General features: G+C 39.9%; 3 protein-coding genes across 17 annotated transcripts in view; 1 reads left to right on the top strand and 2 right to left on the bottom strand.

Annotated features, from left to right (window-relative positions):
• Positions 1 to 1,595, bottom strand: part of HENMT1 (HEN methyltransferase 1) — a 58,689-nt gene extending 57,094 nt beyond the window's left edge. The window contains exon 1 of the mRNA XM_073356837.1: positions 1,560 to 1,595. The gene's annotated coding sequence lies outside the window, so the exon portion shown is untranslated. The remainder of the gene's footprint in view (positions 1 to 1,559) is intronic.
• Positions 1,178 to 22,293, top strand: PRPF38B (pre-mRNA processing factor 38B). Its single transcript, XM_073356834.2, has 6 exons — positions 1,178 to 1,589; positions 7,858 to 7,926; positions 8,243 to 8,394; positions 8,476 to 8,536; positions 11,300 to 11,523; positions 11,823 to 22,293. Exons 1-6 carry the CDS (start codon positions 1,299 to 1,301, stop codon positions 12,667 to 12,669), a joined length of 1,644 nt encoding a protein of 547 aa, XP_073212935.1. The 5' UTR covers positions 1,178 to 1,298; the 3' UTR covers positions 12,670 to 22,293.
• Positions 15,845 to 25,341, bottom strand: part of FNDC7 (fibronectin type III domain containing 7) — a 24,160-nt gene continuing 14,663 nt past the window's right edge. For 9 of the 15 annotated variants that reach the window (XR_012160347.1, XR_012160353.1, XR_012160349.1 and 6 more), the window contains 4 exons: positions 24,585 to 24,839; positions 23,496 to 23,756; positions 20,433 to 22,636; positions 15,845 to 16,329 (listed from right to left, as the gene is read on the bottom strand). Coding sequence is in view for 4 of the 15 variants with exons in the window: in XM_073356823.1 (XP_073212924.1) it covers positions 22,572 to 22,636; positions 23,496 to 23,756; positions 24,585 to 24,839 (581 nt within the window). In the remaining 11 variants the exon portion in view is untranslated. Of the gene's footprint in view, positions 16,403 to 17,839; positions 18,546 to 20,318; positions 22,637 to 23,495; positions 23,757 to 24,158; positions 24,840 to 25,341 lie in introns of those variants that run through there. The other 6 variants (XR_013636174.1, XM_073356826.1, XM_073356824.1 and 3 more) reach the window with 6 other exon arrangements.

Genomic DNA, 25,341 nt, shown 5'->3' with positions numbered 1-25,341 from the left:
AGACTGGGAGTGGCTAAGTCATTATGCAAGGTAACCTATTTCCCCTTATTTTTTCCTATTCCCCCCGACATTCTTGTTAAACCCTGGATTTGTGCTGGAAATGGCCCACCTTGATTATCATGCACATTGTAAGGAGAGTGATCACTTTAGATAAGCTATTACCACCAGGACAGTGGGGTGATGGGAGGTATTTTTTCATACTTTGTGTGTATAAAAAGATCTTCTACACTTTCCACAGTATGCATCCGATGAAGTGAGCTGTAGCTCACGAAAGCTTATGCTCAAATAAATTGGTTAGTCTCTAAGGTGCCACAAGTACTTCTTTTCTTTTTGCGAATACAGACTAACATGGCTGTTACTCTGAAAAATGAGACCTTGGTATCCCAGTTCACTCAGATATAGCACAACACATAGATGCTGCAACTAGAGGTGCTGGGGGTGCAACAGCACTCTTTGGTTTGAAGGGGTTTCTATCATGTACAGGGTTTACAGTTTTGTTCAATGACTTTCAGCACCCCCAGTATAAAAACTGTTACAGCACCCATGGCACAAAGTTTTATATAGTCTTGCTTCTATACTAGCTTCTTTTATTTTCTATTTTTATGCTGGTAATTCCCAAAGGTGCTACACTATTCCAGTTTGCGGACCTAATTTATTAGAGGCTGCTGCTAACAGGAAGCTTTCAGCTTAAAAGGTTTGGGTTAGCAGGCCTTTTCATGGAATGATGTCCGAAACCCCCCAAGAGGGAATTTATTTCCCATATTTGTAGTCCTTGACTTCAGCGTATGCTCTCCATTGGTGCCAGAACCAGGGGCTCATAGCTCTTCAGCTAGTTTGTTCTTGGGATAGGCCCAAGCGGCATGAGACACGTACTAGGCCGGATAAAATCATTTCCTGCCAAGTTGGTTTCAAGCAAACGAAATTATTGCACAGTTCCAAAAAAAAGCGACAGCTAAGTAGCGAGGAGAGGCTGCCTTACGGATCCTCTGCCCGCTGCGAAAATTAGGGGCCCGGGGAGTCACTCGTCTCCCGGAGCAGAAGGGGGGCCCTAACTCTCAGCACAGGGAAACGGCGCCATCCCAGCGCTCTCACAACCGAAGGCTTCTGGGGCCATCGCGGCCGGGCGGATGGGCGATTGGTCGGCCGCGCGGTCGGTCCCGGAAGACGAATTCGTCACTTCCGCAGGGCCCGCCATCTTGTTGGCAGTTAGCGGAGACAGCCCCCGGCTCGGCCCCTCGCGTTTCGCTACAGCGAGTCAGTCCCCCGCCCCGGCCGGAGCACTGAGCCGCTGTGGCGCTATGGCCAACAATAGCCCCGCGTTAGGCACCGGCAACTGCCAGCAGCAGCAGCAGCAGGCGGCCCAGCACCAGGCCGGATCCGTCCCGCCGGCTCAGCCGCCGCTACAGAGCGGGGCCCCCAAACCGGCGGCCTCGGGCAAGCAGGGCAACGTGCTGCCGCTGTGGGGGAACGAGAAGACCATGAACCTGAATCCCATGATCCTCACCAACATCCTCTCCTCGCCCTACTTCAAGGTGCAGCTCTACGAGCTCAAGACCTACCACGAGGTGGTGGACGAGATCTACTTCAAGGTGAGGCCAGCGGGGGCGGGGAGGGCCCATCGTGGGAGCGGCTGGGGGCCTGGGCCGGCTGGCTGGCTCCCCCCAAAGGCCTTCCCGCTCGTCTGCGTGCTGCCCATTTCTTTCGGGGGAGCGGGACTGGGGGCGCTTCCGGCCTGCGGGTTCCTCCCTGCTCGCCCTCGCTCCGGGTGGCGGGGTCCCCTTGTCCTCTATTTCGGCCCAGTAGCGAGCGGCATCCTCCTTCGCTGCGCGTGAGCAGGGGAGGGCCGGGGCTGCCTCCTGCGCCCAGCTGGGCTCAGGGGAGCGGCCCCGCGAGAACGAGTAGGGCTTTCCGGTGCTGAGCGGAATGGTGGGCGCGGGAGCTGTGTCAGCGCTGCGGGGAGGAAATGGCCGCTCACGGCCTCTCTTCAGGCCCCGGGCTTGGGGAGCGGGGATCCGTGGCCTTCCCGCACAAGGGCGCGTGAAGCCGAGTCCGTGAATGTGGTGAGTAGGAGGCTGTAAAAACCATGTGCAGCGGTTGAAGCACGAGCGTACGTCTCCGAAAGGGAGCTTGTCTGCTCAGTGCTTAGAGCATAGGAGTCTCCTCAACTTGTGTCCCTTTTCCAGGGGGCACGGCCACCCCCCACACCTAGCGATTGCTAGTACGTTGTACTGCTGGGGTGCAAAAGGGATCGCGGTGCCAGTAGGAGCTTGCATGTGGCCTTCCTCTCCAGTTAGAGATTGGGGCATCCAGGTATTGAAACGAGATCAAATAATAGTGCTGCTGTTGGCATTAGTCTGGCTGTGCTGGGGAGATAAATGAACTCCTCGGTGCATCCTTGTCTCAGTTCTTGTTTCGTTAGCAGGATTGAATCAGTCTTGCAGCGAGGCTTCCATCAAGCCAGGGTACCAGGTAGAGGTATGCAAAATTAATGCTCATCAACACAATTACATGCATTGTCCTGCTAATGTGTACAAGTTTAGGGTTATTTCGGCCATTGTTTTCAGTCACTTGTACTCTGGAAAATATTGACGCTCTTCTGGCATGTATTGATCTTACTCCTCAATTCCGTTGTCACTAAGTGGGTGTAATATATTTGGAAATAACCTTTATTACTTTCTTGCTTGGCTTAAAACATTATTGATGGGTAGCTCCATTGCTTAAAGAACAGTGTTCTCAAAAGTGATTCTGTAATAATGGCTCTGTGGGATTCCATGTTTGTGTCTTGATTATTACTGAATCAAGTTTGCTCAGTTTACTGGTTAAAAAGGATGGCATTTTCTCCTAAATGCTAGAGTGCTGTTAACTTCCACCTGGTCTCTTGAGTCAAGATGGACTCTTTTCTTATCATGCATAATTTCCAGTAACACAGATTCTTGAGGCTAGTGTATTGGTCTCAATTACCTGTGTTACTCATTACGTTCAGTGAGATTGCATAGGAATAATCAATTGGAATTCTATAAACAATCCTGTTGATGCTCAAGAAGTAACAGAGCCCATTTCACTTTCCTGGAGCTGTGTTGAAAGTGTAGGACTAATAGAAGTGAAAGGGTGTAAAGACTATTTTTGTCACCTAAATTGAGATGAAATACTGAATAGCATATCTGGAATGAGAAGATGTTGTTTTACATAGTCACATTTTAGATGCATTCCAAATATTTTAAAATTAGTACATATAAATTGTTTTATACTAAATTTAAATACTCTCTAAAGTTTAATTAACTAGGGTAGTTGAAATAGTTTGCATACTCATGTTGAAAAGCAGTGTGTTCTGTAGTGTTGGACTCTTAGTCGTTATTTAACTTCCAATTTGTGAAAACCTGTAAAGGAAATATATTTTCCATTCTTCTTTAAATAAAAATGTTGAGTAGATTAATTCGACACACAGAAATGGGGCTCTTGATATTTAAAAATATTTAGAGGTTTATGGCATAGAGGTTCTTAGTTGGATTGAAACTAACAGAATTCTTACCAGGCACTTGTGTGTAAAGTGGGTGTGATTAAAAAGGATGTTTTTTGTGGTTAAGGCACTAGATTGGGGTGCAGAAGATTTGGATTTAATTCCTGCTTTGACACACACTTATGGCCCCATTTCCTAAAAGAGTTCTATTCCCATTTTGTTGTCAAAATAGTCAGATTTTTAAGATTTCATCATGTTGGGTGCTGAGCTATGGGCAAAACTGACTTGGAGTCATGCTCAGAACTACTGGCTGTTGAGCACTACTCAAAATCTGGCCTCTGTTTGGATTCCTGAATTAGTTAATTTTAAAATCTATCCCCTAATCTGTGTGTGTTTCAGTTCCACTTAGTAAACTCGTGCTCTTCCTTTCTCCTACTGTTTTATACATTTAGGTACTGATCCTGCACCTCAACTTTAGGTATTCTGAGTGGTCCCATCAAGTTAAGTACATGCAGTTGGGATCTGGACTTCATATTTTAAGCTTTTCAGGCTGGGGACTGTCGCCTACTATGTGTTTGTACCATGCCTTGCACAACAGGGCCCTAGTTTTGGTTGGGGCCATTAGCCACTACTGTAATACAAATCAAATTTGAAGAACAGCTTTTTGTGTTCAGTGTTTATTATTTGGTTCTTGTCCTTTGACTGAAAAGGGAACTACTTTATTCAGCTCATTAGTGCCTTACTGTGTGAGGAAAAAGGTACAATTCACAATGAATAATATGAAATATACTTTCAGTATAATTTATCTGGTACTTGCTATTTCTGAGCTCTTCAAATGTGCCGCTGGTAATATGTACGATAAGTGTGATAAAGCAGGTTGAATGGGTTTCCATATTATTGGTATATGAGGCAAGTTCACATTTTTTAGCGAGATGGCTACTGTCAACGGTAATTTAGCTGTTTGTAAGATAAACCATGGACTACTTCATTGGATTTCAGCATGCTTTATGCATGTATTCAACATTTTATTTCATAGGTTCTCTTAAATAATTCTGAATAGGGCTGTCGATTAATTGCAGTTAACTCACGCAATTATCTCAAAGTTAATTTGATTAAAAAAAATTAATCATGATTAATCGCACTGTTAAACAATAGCATACCAATAGAAATTTATTAAATATTTTTGGATGTTTTTCTACATTTTCAAATATATTGATTTCTATTACAACACAGAATACAAAGTGTACATTGATCACTTTATATTATTTTTTATTATAAATAAAAGAATAGAATTTTTCAGTTCACCTCATACAAGTACTGTAGTGCAATCTCTTTATCATGAAAATGCAACTTACGTATGTAGGGTTTTTTGTTCTGTTTTTGAGTGCAGTTATGTAACAATGTGAAACTTTAGAGCAGGGGCGGGCAAACATTTTGGCCTGAGGGCCACATCGGGTTTTTGAAGTTGTATGGAGGGCCAGTTAGGGGAGCCTGTGCCTCCCCAAACAGCGAGGCATGGCCTGGCCTCTGACACCACCCCCCTCCCACCCCCACCCCCCCGGACTCCTGACCTATCCACCACCCCGCACTCCTGCTCCCTGACCACCCTGACTGTCCCCTGCCATCCCATCAACTCCTCCTTTTGTTCATGCCTGCTCTCTTCCCCCCCGCCCCCATCCAACCACCCCTTCTCCCTGTCTCCTGACCACCTCCAGAACCCCTGCCCCTGACTGCCCCCATTCAACCCCCCTGTTCCCCGCCCTCTGACCGCCCCGACCCCTATGCACGCTCCTGTCCCCTGCCTTCTATCCCACCCCCCTGCTCCCTGCCCCCTTACCGTGCTGCCTGGAACACTGGTGGCTGGCAGTGCTACAGCCGCGCCGCCTAGAGCCCCAGGACAGGCAGCTGTGCTGCCTGGCAGGAGCCAGCCTTGCCACTACACAGCACAGAGCACCAGGTCAGGCTGAGGCTCTGCAGCTGTGCTGCCTGGCAGGAGTGCGCTGCCCAGAGCATTGCGCTGGTGGCATAGTGAGCTGAGGCTGCAGGGGAGGGGGAGCAGCAGGGGGCGGGCTGGGGGCTACCCTCCTGGGCCAGGAGCTCAGGGGCTGGGCAGGAGGGTCCCGTGGACCGGATGTGGCCTGCAGGCCGTAGTGTGCCCACCTCTGCTTTAGAGCCTACAAGTCCATTCAGTCCTACTTCTTGTTCAGCCAATCACTAAGAGAAACAAGTTTGTTTACATTTACGGGAGATAATGCTGCCCACTTCTTAATTACAGTGTCACCTGAAAGTAAGAACAGGTGTTCACATGGCACTGTTGTAGCTGGCGTCACAAGATATTTACGTGCCAGATGTGCTAAAGATTCATATGCCTTTTTGCTCTTCGGCCTTTGTTCCAGAGGACATGCTTCCATGCTGATGACACTCCTTCAAAAAATAATGCATTTGTGACTGAACTCCTTCGGGGAGAATTGTACGTCTCCTGTTCTGTTTTACGTACATTCTGCCATATATTGCATGTTATAAGTGTCTCGGATGATGACTCAGCACGTTGTTCATTTTAAGAACACTTTCACTGCCAATTTGACAAAACGCAAAGAAGATATCAATGTGTAATTTCTAAAAATAGCTACAGTATTCGACCCAAGATTTAAGAATCTGAAGTGCCTTCCAAAATCTGAGAGGAATGAGGCGTGGAGTGTGCGTTCAGAAGTCTTAAAAGAGCAACACTGATGCGGAAACCATGGAACCTGAACCACCACCACCAAAAAAACCCAAACAAAAAAATGAACCTTCTGCTGGTGGTATCTGACTTAGATGATGAAAATGAACATGTGTTGGTCGGCAATGCTTTGGATCGTTATTGAGCAGAACCTGTCATCAGCATGGACGCATGTCCTCTGGAATGGTGGTTGAAGCATCAAGGGATATATGAATCTTTAGCGCATCTGGCATGTAAATATCTTGCAATAGTGCCATGCAAACGCCTGTTCTCGCTTTCAGGTTACATTGTAAACAAGAAGCAGGCAGCATTATCTTCTGAAAATGTAAACAAACTTGTTTGAGCGATTGGCTGAACAAGAAGCAGAACTTTGTGGACTTGTAGGCTCTAAAGTTTTACATTGTTTTGTTTTTGAATGCAGGTTTTTTTGTACATAACTCTACATTTTGTAGGTTCAACTTTCATGATAAAGAGATTGCACTTCAATACTTGAATTAGGTGAACTGAAAAATACTATTTCTTTTTTACAGTGCAAATTCGTAATAAAAATAAATATAAATTGAGCACTGTACACTTTGTATTCTTTCTAATTGAAATTAATATATTTGAAATATAGAAAACATCCCAAAATATTGGTATTCTATTATTGTTTAAAAGTGCGATTAATTTTTTTAATCGCTTGATAGCCCTAATTCTGAAGTGTAAAGTAAAATGTTACCACTTTATACTTGGACTCAAGCATTACACAGTGTCCGTGTAAGACCAGTGGATTTTTGTCTTCCAGTTTCTGAACCAAGTAGTGAAACTGACCCATATTAAATTGATGAGTTTATAAAATTTACATACCTCTGTATCCAAGTGACTATTCGCTCCTCTATGGATTGCTCAATTTTTAATGTAGCTTGAGCAGATCTTTGTGTCTGACTCTCATTACAAGAGTCCAAGGATGGTATTGATCAACTTAGTTCTAGCACTGATCATCAAATCTTGTTTTAAGATGTACTTGAACTATGCTAAAACCCTTCATAAAACTAAACCTGCCATTATTGTTTAGGATGCAGAGCAGGTCATTATCTCAGAGTATCATCACAATCTACAAAAAAGCCATTAGCTTTTTAGATTAAAATATTACGGTTCATAGTTGTTTTTTCTCATTGTCTTAGATTTAGGTTATAATGAGGAGAGAATAAAAAATATTAATCTCTTATTAATCTGCATAAGTAGTGGAGTATGTATCCCCCATAGTCATGTGCAGTAAGTACCACAGACTAAAATGCTCTATTAACAAGCATAATGCTAATAGTATGTTTAAGTGAAATTACTCAGCATTGACCATAGTAATGATTGTTTTTATCCCCAGATAAATACTTGGGGGAGACTGCAGTGTAATATAAAAACAGTTACTTACTTGGACAATTTTTTTTTAAGTTTTGAGGAAAGGTTATTAAAATCTTGGGTAACGTGGTCACAAAAAGACCAGATATTTTGTTGTTTTGCTGAAGTATCCAGCTTGCCTTAAAATTCATATGAGTTGATGAGCACTACTGAAAACTGGTTTAGGAAATTTTTTTATGAACTTAATTGTATTTGTTTGGGCACATGATGATTGTTTTAAGTACTTGTACATCATCTTTGAAGCTACGTGTGATGGGTGTGATAGTAATCTTTTTCACACTTTCAGGTTACACATGTTGAACCATGGGAGAAAGGGAGCAGAAAAACAGCAGGCCAGACAGGGATGTGCGGAGGGGTAAGTAGAAGTACGTGCCTTCTTAAATACTTTTGTGTGGTAAATAATCACCTGTAAAATATCCCAGTCTTGTCTACACTTGAGTATTGGATCATAATGTAGATGACAAATTTCGAAATTACAGAGGACTGAGATACCCCATTTGACCCTGAAGGATGTGAGTTTGAGGAGGCAAGCAGTATAATTCTTGCTTTTTTCCAATAGAAAAGCTTCATTCTTTTTACGTTCTTATTCTTCTGTCATTGAAAATCTGGAGTAATGTTTTAGCGACTGTCTGTTAAACATCTGGTATATCTTTTTTTTTCTGTCACTAAAGGTGCGAGGTGTTGGAACTGGTGGAATTGTGTCTACAGCTTTTTGCCTACTTTACAAATTATTTACTCTGAAACTCACTCGTAAGCAAGTGATGGGCCTCATAACACATACAGATTCTCCGTACATTAGGGCTCTTGGATTTATGTATATTAGGTGAGTAGCAATGTATTTAACTATAAACTAGTTTAATACACAGAAAATTTATTAAATTTACACATTTTTTTGTACTTCAAGGTACACACAGCCTCCTACTGATCTATGGGACTGGTTTGAATCGTTCCTTGATGATGAAGAGGTATGTCGGCGAGGGTAATAATTTGTTTTCTTTTGTTTCCTTTCATGCTGCTTTTTTAGATTAAGAATTTTGATACATTTTCCTGTAGTTTGAGCATCTTCATGTTGTGATTTTTTCTTTTAATTTAATTACACTAATAGATTAATGTGGGGAGTGGGTCTGATCTGGAAACCAACTTTGTTTTTTGTATTCAAAAGATTTAGTTGAGTTTTCCACTGGCTAAGATTAGTGATCATTTTAAACTTATGTCATATGTTAGAAACTGACGTGAAATAAGTTTAAATAAATTCTTTAAGGTGAGACGTTTGGACTGCATGGTGGTGTGTCTAATGGCTTTATACTCTATACTGTTACTCCTTTTTTTTTTTTAAAGGGGGGGTGGTGGAAAGGGATATGCTAAACAGACCCCAATAAATAAAAGTTTATGGCCAGAACTTTCAAAAGTGTTTGAAATATTAGGCTTCTAAATGTATGAATTGTGTATTACTGAAAAATTTAATCATGTACTTCGGATGGAGAGAGGTGTGTGATTGAAATCAACAATTTTACAGCAAAACTTTATCTGCTCATTTCTGTGGCAGTTATATCTCAAGTGACTAGAAACTAAATGTCACTAACTAGAAGTGAGCAACTTAATTACTGGATAGGATGGTGCCACCTGTACTTGTCTGAACATTCCTGTTGATCCATGGAGTAACCAGGCAATTTTAAGTGCTAAGTTCTGAACTCCTTCAGTCAAACGGACTGCATTATTATGCAGTAGGGAGCGAGAATGAGAAAATAGCATCATGGGAATTATTGTTGTGCCTTATCCCAAAGTTCCTGGTTAGAGAAATTGAGTGGGGGAATACGTAACACATTTCTAGGGTTAGAGGATTGAAATACACAATCCTCAAATTGCAGTAATATGTAGTATTTATTGAGTTTGAGTCTTAAGTTATTTACTAGATTTAAGAACATATTTTCCTTGACTGGTTGAGACGAACACCCTGTATTACAAGAAATATCAAACTTCATGCTTACAGAGAAGCCCTATTTTTAATAAAAATGCAGTGTAATACATACGCGTGACTACAACACAGTATATTTATTTTACACAGCTACTTTCATACTAAGCATCAAATACAGTACAAAGGAGACATTTGTTAATCCAGGTAAACCTGTGTTATTGTATATTTGTAATGTGATCAAACTATTCCTTAATTAAGAATTCAGCTGTGGGGTAATTGCATAATTAATAGTTAGCATCCCTCCTTCCCCTTACCCCCCCAAGTGGGTGCTACTTTAATTCTTGGATATGAACATTAACTACATTTCTATGAAGTGCTGCCTTGTAACTTTTTTTGGGGAGGCTTCAATTCCAGTGTCCTACAAGCTATTTCCTTCATAGGACAAGTTGAACAAAAAAATGATTGAACTTGCAGGCCTTAATCGGTGTCATTACTATTAAAGGCCTTACTTTGAATTTATACATAAGACCTACTACACAATTTTGGCTCTAATATTTTTAATAGCAGTATACATTAATGTCTCCTATCTCTCCAAAACTGTATGTTAGAGGAAGTGTTAGAACCAGTCTTTCTCAGCTGCTTCCCCAGTACTTTTTTATGTAGGAGGAAGTGCTTATAGCTGGTTCGTATGCACTTTTTTGCCAATGTTGCACAAACTCATTTAAAGATATGGTAAACATTTATGATAAGGATAATTTTAACCTCTAAAGTTTTTTCTCAAGTCCAGAAATCTAATATGTTGAAACTGTTCAACATTGTCACACTTTTCTGTAACAGAAGGCCTCTTTCTGTTCCACACAGTTATTTTTCTAAGTGCTTCTAATGTTTGTTCTGTTTAACCATGTAGATACTCGCAAGGTGCTACATTTAAGCTAACTCATTGTTTTCTTCTTTAGATCTCTGTGAAACGATAATATTTGGAAATACTGTATATCTGAACACTTAAATGTGTGTGAGTGCAAGCAGTTTTACATTTAGATTTTCTCTTCATGTTTAGATAACAAATCTCACTTTCCTTGTGTGCTTGCACTATAGGTTTGGGACTTGACAATAGCTGACTAACATGTCCTGAGCTGTGAGAGGGCATAGCAAGAAGGCCTTCATGCGGTAATGACCCTTTTCAGAGACAATGGTCATCATGGATTATGCGTTTCCAATTATTTGTTCATTTATTTATTTTTTTACATATTTCTAAATTAGAAACCTCACTGCTTCATGGCAGTTGGTTTGCTATTGCTTCCAATTTTGTTAGGACGCCATTTTATATTACAACTTTCTATATGATCATTTATAGAGAGGAAATGGAGTAGTTCTTATGTGGATAGGCCACAGTGTTGGCTATCACTGTGTACAGTCATGCACCCATAAAATGAGGTATTAAATATAGCCTTACAAAGAAATTCTCAGTTTTGTTGCATTTAAATAAGATACAAGATCATACCATTCAACTAGACCGAGTAAGAGGATTACACCTTAATTTGTTCATTGAGACAATCCCTTAACATCCAGATGGCTGCAGGCTTACTATGGACCTGCATGCATGTGTATTAAGTCCCACTCCCTATCTGTAACATTTATTGCCAAATCCAAAGGGTACAAGAATTGGAATTTTTTCAAGAACATTTATTAAAGTGTGAAACAAGTAAATTTTCATAATTGAGACTTCAAGATGGCAATAAATATATCAGCATTTGTTTAAAATAAGCAATGAACTTTTTTGACGGTCAGGATATTTTTTCTTTGTGTTTTGTAGGACCTGGATGTGAAGGCAGGTGGGGGTTGTGTTATGACCATTGGGGAGATGCTTCGTTCCTTTCTTACTAAGCTCGAATGGTTTTCAACATTGTTTCCAAGAATTCCTGTGCCAGTGCAGAAAAATATTGATCAGCAAATAAAAACCAGACCTAGAAAAATCAAGAAGGATGCCAAGGAGGGAGTGGAAGAAATAGATCGACATGCAGAGCGTAGACGTTCAAGGTTATACATTATCTTTTCAAAATAGTGCAATTGTAAAAGCCAGTATCTAGTGCCTTACACTTCATATTATCAGAAAAAATAGTGTCCTACCTTTGCTGGGACAACAAATGTTTCTAAACTAACCAGTCAAAAGAGTGGATTGATGGTAATACTAATGAATAAAATAATTAAATGATATTGAAATAGATGCACATTTGGCAATTCATGTGGAACGTGAAGATTCATAAAACACAAACTGGAAAAATCCAGAGAGCTCATTGTTAAAATTTCAACTTGTAAATCCTTTATTTTTAACGTAGGTCTCCAAGAAGGTCTGTGAGCCCCAGGAGGTCTCCTAGAAGATCCAGAAGCAGAAGTCATCATCGGGAAGGTCATGGATCATCTAGTTTTGATAGAGAACTAGAAAGGGAGAGAGAACGGCAGAGATTAGAACGTGAAGCTAAGGAGAAAGAAAAAGAAAGGCGAAGATCACGAAGTACTGATCGTGCATTAGAGCGGAGGCGAAGCAGAAGCAGAGAGAGACACAGAAGCCGTAGTCGAAGTCGTGATAGAAAGGGAGATAGAAGAGACAGGGATAGAGAGCGGGAGAAAGAAAATGAACGAAGCAGGAAAAAAGATAGAGACTATGACAAGGAAAAGGGTAATGAAAGAGAGAGATCTAGGGAACGGTCAAAGGACAGGAAAAGTAAGGGTGAAATAGAAGAGAAAAGACACAAAGATGACAAGGATGAAAAGAAGCACAGGGATGATAAGAAAGATTCCAAAAAAGACAGAAAACATAGTAGAAGTCGAAGCAGGGAGAGGAAGCATAGGAGTAGGAGTATAAGTAAGAATACAGGTAAGCACAGTAGAAGCAGGAGCAAGGAGAAATTAAGTAAACATAAAAATGAAGGTAAAGATAAATCAAATAAACGAAGTAGAAGTGGAAGCAGAGGAAGAACCGATAGTGTTGAAAGGTCCAGAAAACGAGACCACAGTCCCAGCAAAGAGAGATCCCGAAAGCGTAGTAGAAGCAAAGAACGATCCCATAAACATGATCACAGTGATAGCAAGGACCATTCAGACAAACATGATCATCGAAGGAGCCAAAGTACAGAACGAGAGAGCCAAGAAAAGCAACATAAAAACAAAGATGAAACTGCGTGAACTCAGTGAAAAGTGGATCACATTGAATCCTATAAATCTTTGATTAAATCCTGCTTATTTTTTTCTTAAAGTTGAGATTGTGCAGTAGTTGAGCACTCTTTTTTCAACCTCCCTCTAGGCTGCAGATTGTCATTTCCTATGTTGGGTAGGGAAGTGCCTTTGTAATCCCATTTAATGCATTGATGGTTTCAACCCATGTGTTTAGTTTAATTCATGATGCAAAGATTGTTCTTGCGTTTTTATTGTTCAAATGTTTCTGAAATGTACAGTCTGTACATATGTCCTGAAAATGTTTTAATTCCTTTGGCATGGTTGCCATGTTGGTTAAATTTGTATAAGGCAATAAACTGCCACTAATTCTACTTTTGTTTTGTAGGTGTGGAATTATGGTTTATATCTAGAAATTAGCATGGCTGTGCTTTGCATAATAGTATGACAGAAGCTTTGGGGGTGGGTCTTGATTGTGTATTATAGCTCAAATATTTATGTGCATATGATGTACATAAGGGCTGAAGATTTAGAATTAACTTGTGTCCATTGTATCTACTGTCTTAGAAAGCTTTTTAAAATGTATTATGTTTTAATCCCCAACAAAGTGTTATATTCAGAGTAGGTTTTCAAGCAGGTAGCAATTTTTAATGCAGGGATTTAGATTATGCTGAGGCTTATTTAGTAACCCTCTTAAAAATGCTACCTCAGAGGGACACTGTTAAGGTTGGTAGGCCTGTACCATAACTACCTATGCATTTTTTCTTTCTTGTTTAAAAAGTCCATGTAAATTTGCTCTTCTTTTCAACACAATTTCTTCAGTTTTTCATTTTAAAAAAATCAGTGCTGTTAACCTGTCATTCATCATAATCCTAGGCTAACAATGGCGTGTGAGAATGGAGGAGGGAGGTAGGAAGGAGAATTTTTGCCAAGAAACAGATTTTAGTTTCAGACTTCCAAAGCATTTTTATAAATGAAAAACATATTTAAAATAAGAAATACCTTGATAGTGTCCTTTTTTAATTCATAATGTTTTCTACAAATAGTAAAGATTGCTGTTCTGAGCTGAAAATTTCATCTCCAGCAGTGGGAAAAGTAAATAAGTTTTTAAAACAGATTAGCTAGTAGGAGGTAATACCAAAATGCACTATTGAAAAATCATATAATAAAAGTCCAGTTCTGCTTGGTAGGTTGTTCTGATGTCTTGTATATTGAGTGAGGAGAACCATCAGTCTGGAATAAACACTGGATTAACTCCTTTGTGCTGGGTGTCAGCTTTTCCCCGTATGTTCATTGCCAGTTGAAAAGATGTATGTGTGGATTTTTTTATGCCTTGCTCTAAAGGAAAATGATAGTGTGTATGGACTGGGACTTCAAAGTAATAGGTCAATGTATAAAGACTAATCTGGTTAACTCAGGGTTTAAGACTGTTGAAATGTGGATCATTGGTGGTTTGAGTGACCTGAAAGTGAAAGAAGAGGTTTGTGTCGTCCCCTCCCCTCCCTTTGCTTTTGTATGATGTAGCACTTCTAGGTATTAAGTTTAAACAAGTGTTTAATGCAGTCACTTTCCTTCTCCTGTTCTTTCTTTCATAGTATATGTCAATAAATCTAGTTAAATTAATTTACTGTAGTAAAACAACTTTCTAGTTGTCCCTGATCTTGCAGAATAAATAGCGAGTGCCTGAATTACTAAGGCAAAAAGAAAATATTTTGGAGGAAAAAAATCAGCTTGTTTCTGTATTAAAGAAGCAAAGGTAGCTCAAGCTCAATTTTTTTTTTCTTCTGGTCACCTTTAATTCTAAATGTATTGTTGTTCTTCCTGGTGTTCCCCCCAGCAGCAGAGAAACACTTTCTAGTATTGAGGTGCTACTCCCTTACGTGATTTTTTTAAACCGATAGGTAATTGAGCTTGAAATTGGAGTTTGGGGAGAAACTGCTGTTGCCCTCTATCTTTTCCTCTTGCTTTAAAAACAAACAAACAATAAGCCCCAAATGTGTTCTATCAGAAAATTAATGTATGATCAGCATTTATTTGCAATTTTGATTACTTTAGTTTCTGTTTGCTTTATGGGGTGGGAGGGGTTAGCAACACAAATGTAGAAGGTAGTTCAGATACTTGGTTTTAAATGATTGACTGTTACTCATTTTTACTGATCTCAGTAGTTGCCTGGTTCTTTGCAAAAAGTTTTACTTCTCTTAGTGAATTGGATATGGGGCTTAGTAGATAAGTCTGTTAACACATCTTTCCATTTATTTTCCTCCTTGGCTGTGCTGATTGAGACCAGATTTCTCTTGTTAATATTTGGTTAAATAATGTGACTCTTCAAATTTCATTCAGTAATACAGACATATTATGGTGGGTACTTCTGACAAATAAGTAAATGCCCTGCCCTGTGGAGCTTACAGTCTGTCTGGAGATATGATGTAATGAATGAAAACAACAAGTGGATGAAGTTCGAAAATAAGGAGACTGAGAGTTGCAGGGTTACACAGTTTAGTGAAAAACTGGGTGATCAAGGAGCAGGTAGGTCTATGGTGCCTCTTCCACAACTCAGCCACTGCTGCCTTGCTCCTAATGTTATAGTCCTGTGATTCTTCTGTGTAGATTATCTCAATCATAGTGAACTGGATACTTTATATGGTGGATAAAAGTTTTGTGGATGGTTTGGCTGTAGCCAGAAGTAAATAGTGGCTTAAGTTTTCAGAGGTGAAAACCTATGCTGCTTTGTAACTTAACAATACTGCATGCTGATTCATTGCCAGAGAAATACTATATCCTTTGTAACCATCAGCAGTAACAATCTTCCATGTAAATGTGAATAAAATCCTCAACTTTTGCTTTCAAGCGAACATGCAAATATACCCAAACTTCTAAAAGTGCAGCCTCACGCGTTCTTTCATTTCTCAGATTTTGGATTCACATTTTAATAGAGATTCTTACAGATAATCTCCCCTTCCACATGTGATCATAATCATCTTGTGCCAACTAAAGTTTTCTTGCATGGAAAAAAATGTTAAGTGTATTTTAGTAGTCTTAATGATACTTAAGAGCTGTCGCCCTCTGAGTCTCCTCTGCAGACCACCAGCAAATGCAAGAAGACTATAGTTGGGCAATAGCTCTCAGCTGCCCTTTTGGTTGCTGAGCATATGAGAACAAGCATTACACTTAGATTCAGAATCTTGACCTGGCATGCCATACCATAGAACTTTTACTTTATTAATGCAAAAAGTGTGTATCTGGGAGGATGGAAGTGAAAGAGAAAGTGATGTCTGAGAAGCTTTCTGTTTTCATGACTTGATTCCCATGTGCTCAGAACCCTGTTTTTCAGTTGGCATCCCTCTGGCTGAAGAAAATTGGTAAGAATTCTCTTCTACGTCTGAGGTTGCTGTTTAACTGTCTAGTCTAGTGATTGGTGTCCAGTAATGATGGGAATTTTCTCCTCAGAATATCAGTACAGTGCTGTATATAATAAGCATAGTATTTTTCAGTTAAAAATTCAGTGATTAGTGTGGTCTAAATGCCTAGAGTTAAATCCCTTAATGCAGTAATTTCTTACGTTTGTGTGGCAAGTAGTAAATTTCAGGCAGTTCTTCGAGTAGATGAAATGCCTCCTAGTACAATGGTTAATGTAAATTGGGGAAAGGTATAGAAGTTGAACCCTTGCCAAACCTAGAACAGATAAACATACTACAGATAAATCCTGCCGTCTTTTATGCAGTATCATACCCTTCCCTGGTAAAACCTGTGGGAGAGAAAAGGAACAAGGGCAATACAATTCTGTAAAACAAATATGACAGTGCTTCTGATTAATACCTCATTTAAAAGGGGAATGGTTTTGGAAAATGCAGGTTCTCCAAACCCAGCTGAACCTAAGGGAATCAAAATTACAAGCCCACATTAATACCCAGTTCTTATATAGCCATATACAGACATCTCTTTGTGCCACCTTACTGGCACCATGACTTCTCAAGGAACTGTGTTTCCATTGGCCACATTAGCTAAGCCTGGGTTGTCCTGCCATGTGTGGAAGGGACATAGCCAGTGTTAACTCCCACTACTTTTGTTTGTTGTATTTCAGCTGGCTTGGTAAATAGCTGGAATATAAATTCTTTGTTTTCACTGGAGGACTTCTTGGGACATCTCAGAAGCATGTAGTGGGAGCTTACTCAACATTTAGGGTGCGTGAGGGTTTGAAACCTTAACAAATCTTTTTTCTTTCTTTTTTTCCTCAAGTGTATTTTAAATTGCTGTTAAAGGCAACTGGTTTTAAGTGGCTTGAATAAAGATCGCTCCCATCGGGTTTCATTTTCTGTGTATTTATGATGCCCTAATCCTGTACTGGTTGTCCCATTATCAAAAAGTCTTCTAGACTCAACTAAATTTCTGCTGTAAAAAGGCAAGAAGAAAAACCTTGTATGTTTATACAGCATAAAGAACCACAAAGTGCAAGTAATGTGGAGCAACAAGGAGCCAACTGTTGTTTAACTTATTCATGTGAATAGTGCTAAGTGAGCAGGATTTGTCCCACTGTCTGTACTTCTGTACTCTATTCGTGGAAGATTTGGCAGACACGTTCAAATGCCTGGCTTCTTTAAACATCCCTCTTCCTCCCTCCCCCAAATCTAGGTTAATGGTTTGGTGAGCCCTGCCAATTTTGTCTTGAAAGGCCTAGATTTTAAAAAAATGAGTTGCACAGAACCCCACTGACTTCAGTGGGGCTCAGGTAATCTTTCAGTATTGGGGCCTACTCTAGCAAGAGGTTTTGCAGATATATATACTGCCCTTCTATAATAGATAGAAGCAACAGATAGAAAGAATGGGACACAGTAGATGAGGAATCCATAGTGTATGCACCGGGTGAAAAAACCCCAAACCCAATGGTTATGTACAGTAGTTGTTAGAAATGGAATCTGCATATTTCCAGTCATAGGGTGTCTTGATGGTGGAACCTTTTAACAGTAGTACCTGAGTGCTTGCCCTCTCCCCCCTTTGGTATTCCTGAAAGTTCTGAAGGCAAGGCTATAAAAGGAAGCATTGTGCCCCAGCTGCCTCAAGTCTGATTTAATTAGGAGTTGACATGAGTGGGGAGTAAGACTCTACATATATTCAATCTTGAAAAACTCTGCTTACAGGTAAATAACCTTCATTTCTTAAAGAGTAAGTTTATACAACTGGGTGCAATTATGTTGCTGTTTGTAGCTATTCGAAACCTACATATTTAATTAAAGTTAGCTCATTTTCTCTTAAACAGTCTTTTATTAAGTATGCTTGAGTTTAATGAGGGCTGATATGTAATTAAGATATGCAAATCTTATGCAGCTGGTTGTTCTGATTCAATGTAATTAATTTGATTTTTATCAAGGACCACCATAAAGTTATTCACTTACAATTAGTGTACCAATTAGTTTACAATTAGTTGTTTGTATGCCAGATAAAAGCTACAGCCCATGTTTGGCCCTGACCTCATTAGAAATTGATTGCTTAGGACCCGAAAAGCAGTCTCAAGACCACCTATGTACATGACTAAGTTTAGGGACCCATGTTTGAAAATGCTGTTATGACTATAAAGAGAAACCTACTGCATTAAAACCTGTTTGGGGGGAGCTGCAAACAGAACAACGCTAATTTCTACATTCTCATACCTTTTCAAACCCTAAATTGGAAATAAAAACTAGCTGTTTCTTAGTAAGTAGTGCAATTCATTTATTTAAAAAAAAATTCCTAAAGAGGGAAACTTGTATTTAACAGTGAACAAAAATCCTTTTTATTAAGAGACAATATTGTAGTACTGGTGTTATGAAGTGTCAGAACGTTCCATCTGATTGCTTTGTGTAAGTGACCTGAAGTGATGATTCATGTGCCCGATGGAGTTGCATAGCTGTATTCTGTGAAGACAAACTTAAAGAAATGTATGGTCTGCTTTCCAGCTACATAAATTAGTTTAAAGAAAGTCCTATTTTGTTACTGGTTGTGCATCAGCTTTTCTGAAGTCAGAACATGTGCTCTGTTTTTCTGAGAAGTGATGGTTCTCTCCCTCTATTCCTCCCCACTAAATACTGTACCTGTTACTTACAGCTAGGTTTATTAAACCTGAAAGAATGCCTATAATGCACTCTCTTCCCCCATTATGTGGGTGTTTACTTTTTAAATGTCACTTAAGTTGTCTGGTGAAACTATATACACTACCAGTTTCACTCTTGTTTCTAGTCAGTTTCATTTTTCCAGTTGTTAAGAACTAAAATAATGGTGACCTGCTGGAGTTTCCACATTACATAGGAATGGTTATTTTATAAATAAAATAAAGCTCCAAGGTTTCTCCATAAAGCCTCCAGAGAGAAAAGGAAATTCCAAGTTCTCATTCACAAAGCTTCCACAGCATCCTTATCTAGGAATGTGGAGGGATGGCTTCCTAACCCTGTTAGTCCAAAAGCTATATAGATCTTGAGGGATCCAAAGAGGCTAAGGCTATCCACAATGGCTGCTTGTATTCCTAGCCCTCCATGGCTACCTGGAACCTGCAGGAATTGTTGCTCCATCACTTTCCAGGCTATTGCCCCCAAGTTACCTCTAAGATGAGATCACTTCATTCATAACCATGAATTAGGAGAGCAAGGCTCAGCATTATTTGTGTGCTCTCCAATGAGGCAATGCGTGGTATGGATAACAGCCACTACTCCTTCTCAGGCTGCCAAGCCTGGTCCTTGCCATAGGATTACAGCAAGGTTGGGGGGAAAACTATGGTATGGAGATGGCATGCCTGCTCACCTCCCAGCTCCACAAGCTGAACAGTCACCTCTGCTCAAAGAAGAGATTGCTAAGGGGATCTGGCCTTCTATTTTCGTTTTAATTGGGTCAATCATCAAACATTTTAACATTAGGCCTTGAACCTTTTTGAGAGGTGATGGTTAAACTCTATTTTGTGGGACTAAACTGCTGCCAAGTATTTAAATCCAAATAGTTCAAGAATTTTAATACTGCTTTTTTTATTTTTACAGCAGTTCACTGACAAACTATTTCCAGAACAACTGCTGATATTGCACATAGACCTACTACTTAACATTAGCAACCCACACTTAGCACCCTCGCACAGCTCCTATTATTGACTGTATTATAGGGAGACTTATGGCCCCAGATAGTTCTGTGCACATTTCTAATGAATGTGTGTCCAGGAGGAGATGCCAAAGGTTGGGGCTGCTCACAGGTTGGGGGTATGGTTCAGATCCACATCTAGCTGTTCTAGGGCTGCCAAGGGGAGTTGTATGGGAAGCAGGGAGGGTTTGTGGCCACTGGCAAGCAGGACTAGTCAAGACTGCTACCTACAGTGACTCCATTGCCTTCAGACCAAATGCAGCATGGAGTGATACAAAGCAGAGGTACTTGGGAGGTGCGGCTTCCTGATTCAATTCAGCAGAGGCAGTAAGCAGGTGAGTGTGTGATCCCAAGTCTCCTCACCGGCTTGGAGTTATGGGGCTCTCAATGTGAAAGCAGCATGATATTAAGAAAGGGCTAATGAGGTAGAGAATGGCTCTCATTGAAGTGGGGATAAGAGTAGAATTATGCAGGGCAGGAGAACAGACCTCATTGGATCTGTGGTTGGACACAATAGAAGGTATCTCTAATGAGTATACTGGTCCTCAGGATGTTAAATTCACTCATGCTTATTAAACTGCATTATCTCTAGGGTCCTAAGGATTCATAAATGTTAAACATTTTAATTCATTTAGTACATCCCAATTACAGTTGTCATTCAAGTATAACAAACTCTTTCTTACCTGCTTGTCTGAACCAATGATTCCATCCAGAAAAATGTTATTCTGGATTTCTCTTTCCTCTATAGATCACTACAACAAAAATTCAGAGGGTTAGATAAATTCAAGTGAGAAAAAAAATGACAAACACACACAAGAAATGTTTATTTGAATAAGTTGCTTATGCAGGTGTCCCCAGCAGTTTCAGTCAGGAAATTGAATGGAAAGATTGTATTCATTTGAAACCACACAAAAAACTTAGAATGGACCATACAATGTCACCAATTTGTTAGCGGAAAGTAAGTGGTGCTTCAAAAATCAGTGGAACAATATAGCTAAATTTAATTAATTTTAACTTGGCCAGGCTCTAAAAGATGGAACATACACTTTCAAAAAGTTCCATGGGCTCTTTGCTGACTGAGTGGTTCAGACCTCAGGTTTAGGTCTCATGCAAGAGTATAAAAGTCTTGTAGCACCATGCTGGGCCACTGGGACATTACAGATTCAGAGGGTATAATGTTCCTTACACCCCTCCAGTAGCACTCTGTTTTTCAAGGTCTTCCATCGAAGTGCTGACTAGGCCTCACACTGCTTGGCTTGTAAGAACTAGTGAGATAACAGCCTGATGTGGTATGGCTGCAGGCCAAAATATAGGTAATATCTGTAAAACACTCATAATCTAATTTTTCAAAATATATAGAGATAGCTATTTATCTGTGTAGGCGGTGATTAGAGTCCCACTTAAGTCTATTTTTAGTTTAAAAATACATGATTTTGTGCTGTGTTAACAAGGCTTTATCTGAATGAGTTTGGAATGGTCCCAATACACAAGAGGGGTGAAGCCACAGATGGGCACCATCCTCAACTAAACACCAGTAAAACCTTTATACCACACCACACCAATCACGAGTTCTGTATGTGCCACATATGTTGGGAAAAAAAATATATTTTGGGAATGTTTGTGAGTTTTACAAAATTAGGACCATTTTTTGGTAACCCTATGCCTGTAAAGCTAGCTGCCAAGAATCCAACTCTGCAAGGCTCAAAGGAAGCCATCTTCAAAAGTGGGGTAAAATAACTTTTCTGTATATAAAGGTGACACAACTTTAAAGTGTAATGTCTCTAACCCTGGAAGGGCAGAGGTAAGTGCTGGTTCTGATTAGAAAGGAGAAAATCTCCTTAATGATATAGAGCTCTTGTTTCTTCCTCTTAAGGCTGTGAGGGCACAAACTTCACAGCTGTGGCATTTAGAAAATGCTGTTAGTAGCTCAAAGCTGAATCTTGCCTCTCCTGGGCCTCAGAGAAGTGTAATTTGGGGGTGTGAATTGCACATTTGGGGAACAACTATGAAATATTTCCCTGACATGTTTTTTTTTGTTTGTGGCTGGTTGAAATGCCTCAGAATTTTGAAAAGTTAGACATCCAGTCTTGATTTAAAGACTTTAAGTGAGAGAATACCACAACCTCAGGTAAGATGTTCCAATAGTTTTTACTCGTTAAAAATTTGCATTTTATTGGGCACTGGACAAACAGATACAAGATAAATGTATGACGTGTCTGTGCTGTTATGTCTCCAGTTAATTTCATGGATCTCACTTGGACATATGTGTAAGGCCAGATTCTCTCACTGGTTTAAGTCATTTTTTGCACAGGGTGAATACCATATTCAGGAATCCTCTGGTTTTCTAGAGCTGACATACAGCTGCTTTGCCAACCTCCCTCTTACAACTGTAGTAGGGGCTGTGGCCAGGAGAAAATGGACATGGCTAGGATTCCCCTGGACCTCAGCAACCCCTGGCTGTTATAAGAGTCCTTTGGGGCCTTTGGCAGGCATTGTACTTAACAGCAGCCTTCTGGCTGTTCTAACTTACACTGGAGGACTGGATTGGCACAGAGCAGCCCCAACATGAGGGGACCAAATCCATCTTTGCACACTCCCTCCTGAGTCATACTGTGTGCTTCTTAGCTCTAGCTGAGGATCTATCTAGGCCATGGTATATATGTTTCATACAATGTAACTTACAGACGTTGTAATACATATTATGTTGGGAGTAAATGTTTTATCTTTGATAGAATTAAGGGAGTCCTCCTGCCAGAAAATGTTATTTTAAAGTAAAGTACTTTTCATTCTAAGAGAAACATATCTCACTAGAACCACCATTTTCATGAGAGGTGAAATGCTGACAGCATTCTCATACCCATTCCAACAGAACTTCCAGAGCAGGTCACTAGAATGAAATACAAAGAAGGGGCATGAAAGTTAAGTGTATAATTATAAGCTGAAAAACATTAGCAATTTGTATAGTAAGGGCCATATTATACAACAAGGCAATTTCATTAAAGTTTAGTATGATTAAAAATGTCATCATGGATTTGAATGTCTACCATGAAAAAATAAATCACTGTTTGGCTTTTTGTTCAGTGCTTCCAAGGTAATTCTGCTAATATGAAGCATCACTTTTACAGGAAGATTGTAGAGACAGTTTGTTTTTATAAGGGTGGCTCATCAGTATTGCTTCTGATTTTTTTTTAATTAAAAAAAGAGCATTAGGGTATTTGAAAACCAGTACATATGAAGAATTACATTTGCTTTTTTTCTTAGTCTGCTTTTAAATTAATCAGTTTGGTACCCAACAACTAAAACTGAAGCCCCAAAAGAGTAAATCATGCTGCAAAAAGCAGCCTTGCTGTGCATTTTATTGTCATTCCTTTCCATCTACATACTAACCATTAGTATCCAGACTCAACACCCACAGCCCTTTGTTCCAATATAGATTATTCATGGCAGAATCCAGAGAAATCCATGTGAATTGGGGTGTGTCATTTTACTGCCAAGTACATAAGCAGAAAATGTCCTATTTTCTAGGCCTTGACCCAGACTGTAGCGGTAGTCTTTTTGTGGGTTATGTGGTGAGCCAGCACTGGGATAGAAAACTTCTGCTCCGTGCTGTATCTTTGTTTCCTCTTATTCTGGAATATGACTATACCCAACTACGAGCCAGAATTTGGCCCTATATAGTCTATAAATTACACTGATATGCATTTAACAAAATATACATAGTTGAAAGGACTATAATTGAGTTTTACCTGAATATATTTTTTTAGGGCAAAATGTAAGCTTTGATCCTTTCTCAGGAACTGGAGAAACTACCACTGTATAGACATCCCCACAAGGTATCTCGGTGACATCACAATAACTCAAACCTGAAGTAGGGGTACAGGTGAAATTGCCTTTTGATCCATATAGATCTGTACTATACTTTATAAACCCTGCAGAAGCTCGCCAGTATATTCGGATACCATTATTGCGCAGTCTATATAATTTCACCCCAGAAGGACAGCAAGCACCTAATAAAGAAAATAAACAAGATTAAGTCTAAACTGCAGATTATGCTTGTTCTTGAAAGGAAATTATAAATTTTTGTAACAGGTTTCACACCTGATACCTAAAGTTGACCTACAAAGGTTCATCATCCCACACAAAGTCAGGGAAATTGTACGAGGCAATGGTGGGGAATAAAGGAATGAAAGTTGCCCTCCAAACTGGCTGTGGTGCTGGAATACAGCCCCTCTGCAGACACTGTTTAGTATCATACATTAGAATACTGGTCACTATTGCTCCCCACCCACTATGGGGAATGTTAGAGCTACGGGATCCACACAATTGTAGAACCTCTGGCCTCTCTGTGTCCCTAGCCTCTGTTTGGCAGAAGCTTGGAATGAGTGACAGGGAATGGAACACTTGATTACCTGTTCTGTTCATTCCCTCTGGGGCACCTGGAACTGGCCACTGTCGGAAGACCAGATACTGGACTAGATGAGCCTTTGGTCTGACCCAGTATGGCCATTCTTATGTTCTCTCCCATCTCCAAACTTCAAGTAGATATTGGCCTGGCTGGGTCTGGTGTACGGCCCCCTTCCATAGTGCACAAAGGGTGCAAAAGTCCCCTTGCACAGTCAGTCTGCCTCAAACACACAGCAGCCCTACCATGAAGTTTCTGTGATACAGAGGGCCTTGCATGAATTTCATCCTATGTATATTTAACTATTTAAAATGGAACTGCAAGGGTTTTAGCAATTTCTTTAATCTCACACATAACCTTGATATGAAAATAAATCATCTGCCTACTATACTCTGATTTTTTTTCTTTTCAATTCCATTTATCATTTACATACTGGAAGAATAGTCTTGATATGTGCAGTCTGAGGCCAAACCAGTTTCACTAATCACTTTCAGAGACACTGTATAGGTGGTGCCACATGTAATGCATCCCAGGAGACAGTGGTTTTGAAGTGTGTGGCACTTGGCCGGTCCTTTTGGTGATTCCAGTATTGTTATGTATGTCTTTGCACCAGCCCCAACCGACCAGCTGATATTTGTTATAGACTGCATCACTTGAGTTACTGTCAGATCATTAGGGCAACAAGGAGCTTAAAAGGAAACAAAGAAAGGGAGATCAACTTTATTGTGTCCACTGAGGTTCTATGCAGATATTTTTGTCGATGATTTTGTTTTAGAAATAGTTTATTTAAAATCTATTCAAAAACTGCCAGTTTTGTCAACCACATTTTTACTGATCTTAAGGCTTGATCCAGTTCTTGTTGAAGTCTGGGGGAGTCTTTTCATTAACTTAAGTGCCTAACCCATCTCGCACTGAGGAAGAAAAATAATCTTAGTAGCAATTTTTAAAAAAGGAAAACTAAGTACTTTTTAGCTAATGTTACCAAAATAGTCAGATATTTAACTTCAGCATTCTACAATAGCTAACATCTAATATATATATAATAACAGCATAAGATAAATGATTTATTCCTTCTTCACCCATTGTGTGAGATAGTTATTACCGCAGGATTATTATGTGATCTTGTTATTAAAAAAAATGTCTACAATGCATCATCAGAATATCAGTGATTTTCTCAGCCACATTAAGGA

Source organism: Lepidochelys kempii, chromosome 8 (assembly GCF_965140285.1).
Source record: "Lepidochelys kempii isolate rLepKem1 chromosome 8, rLepKem1.hap1, whole genome shotgun sequence".
Lineage (NCBI taxonomy): Eukaryota > Metazoa > Chordata > Testudines > Cheloniidae > Lepidochelys > Lepidochelys kempii.
Note: the sequence above shows the minus strand (reverse complement) of the source record. Positions and strands in the feature narration are given on the sequence as shown.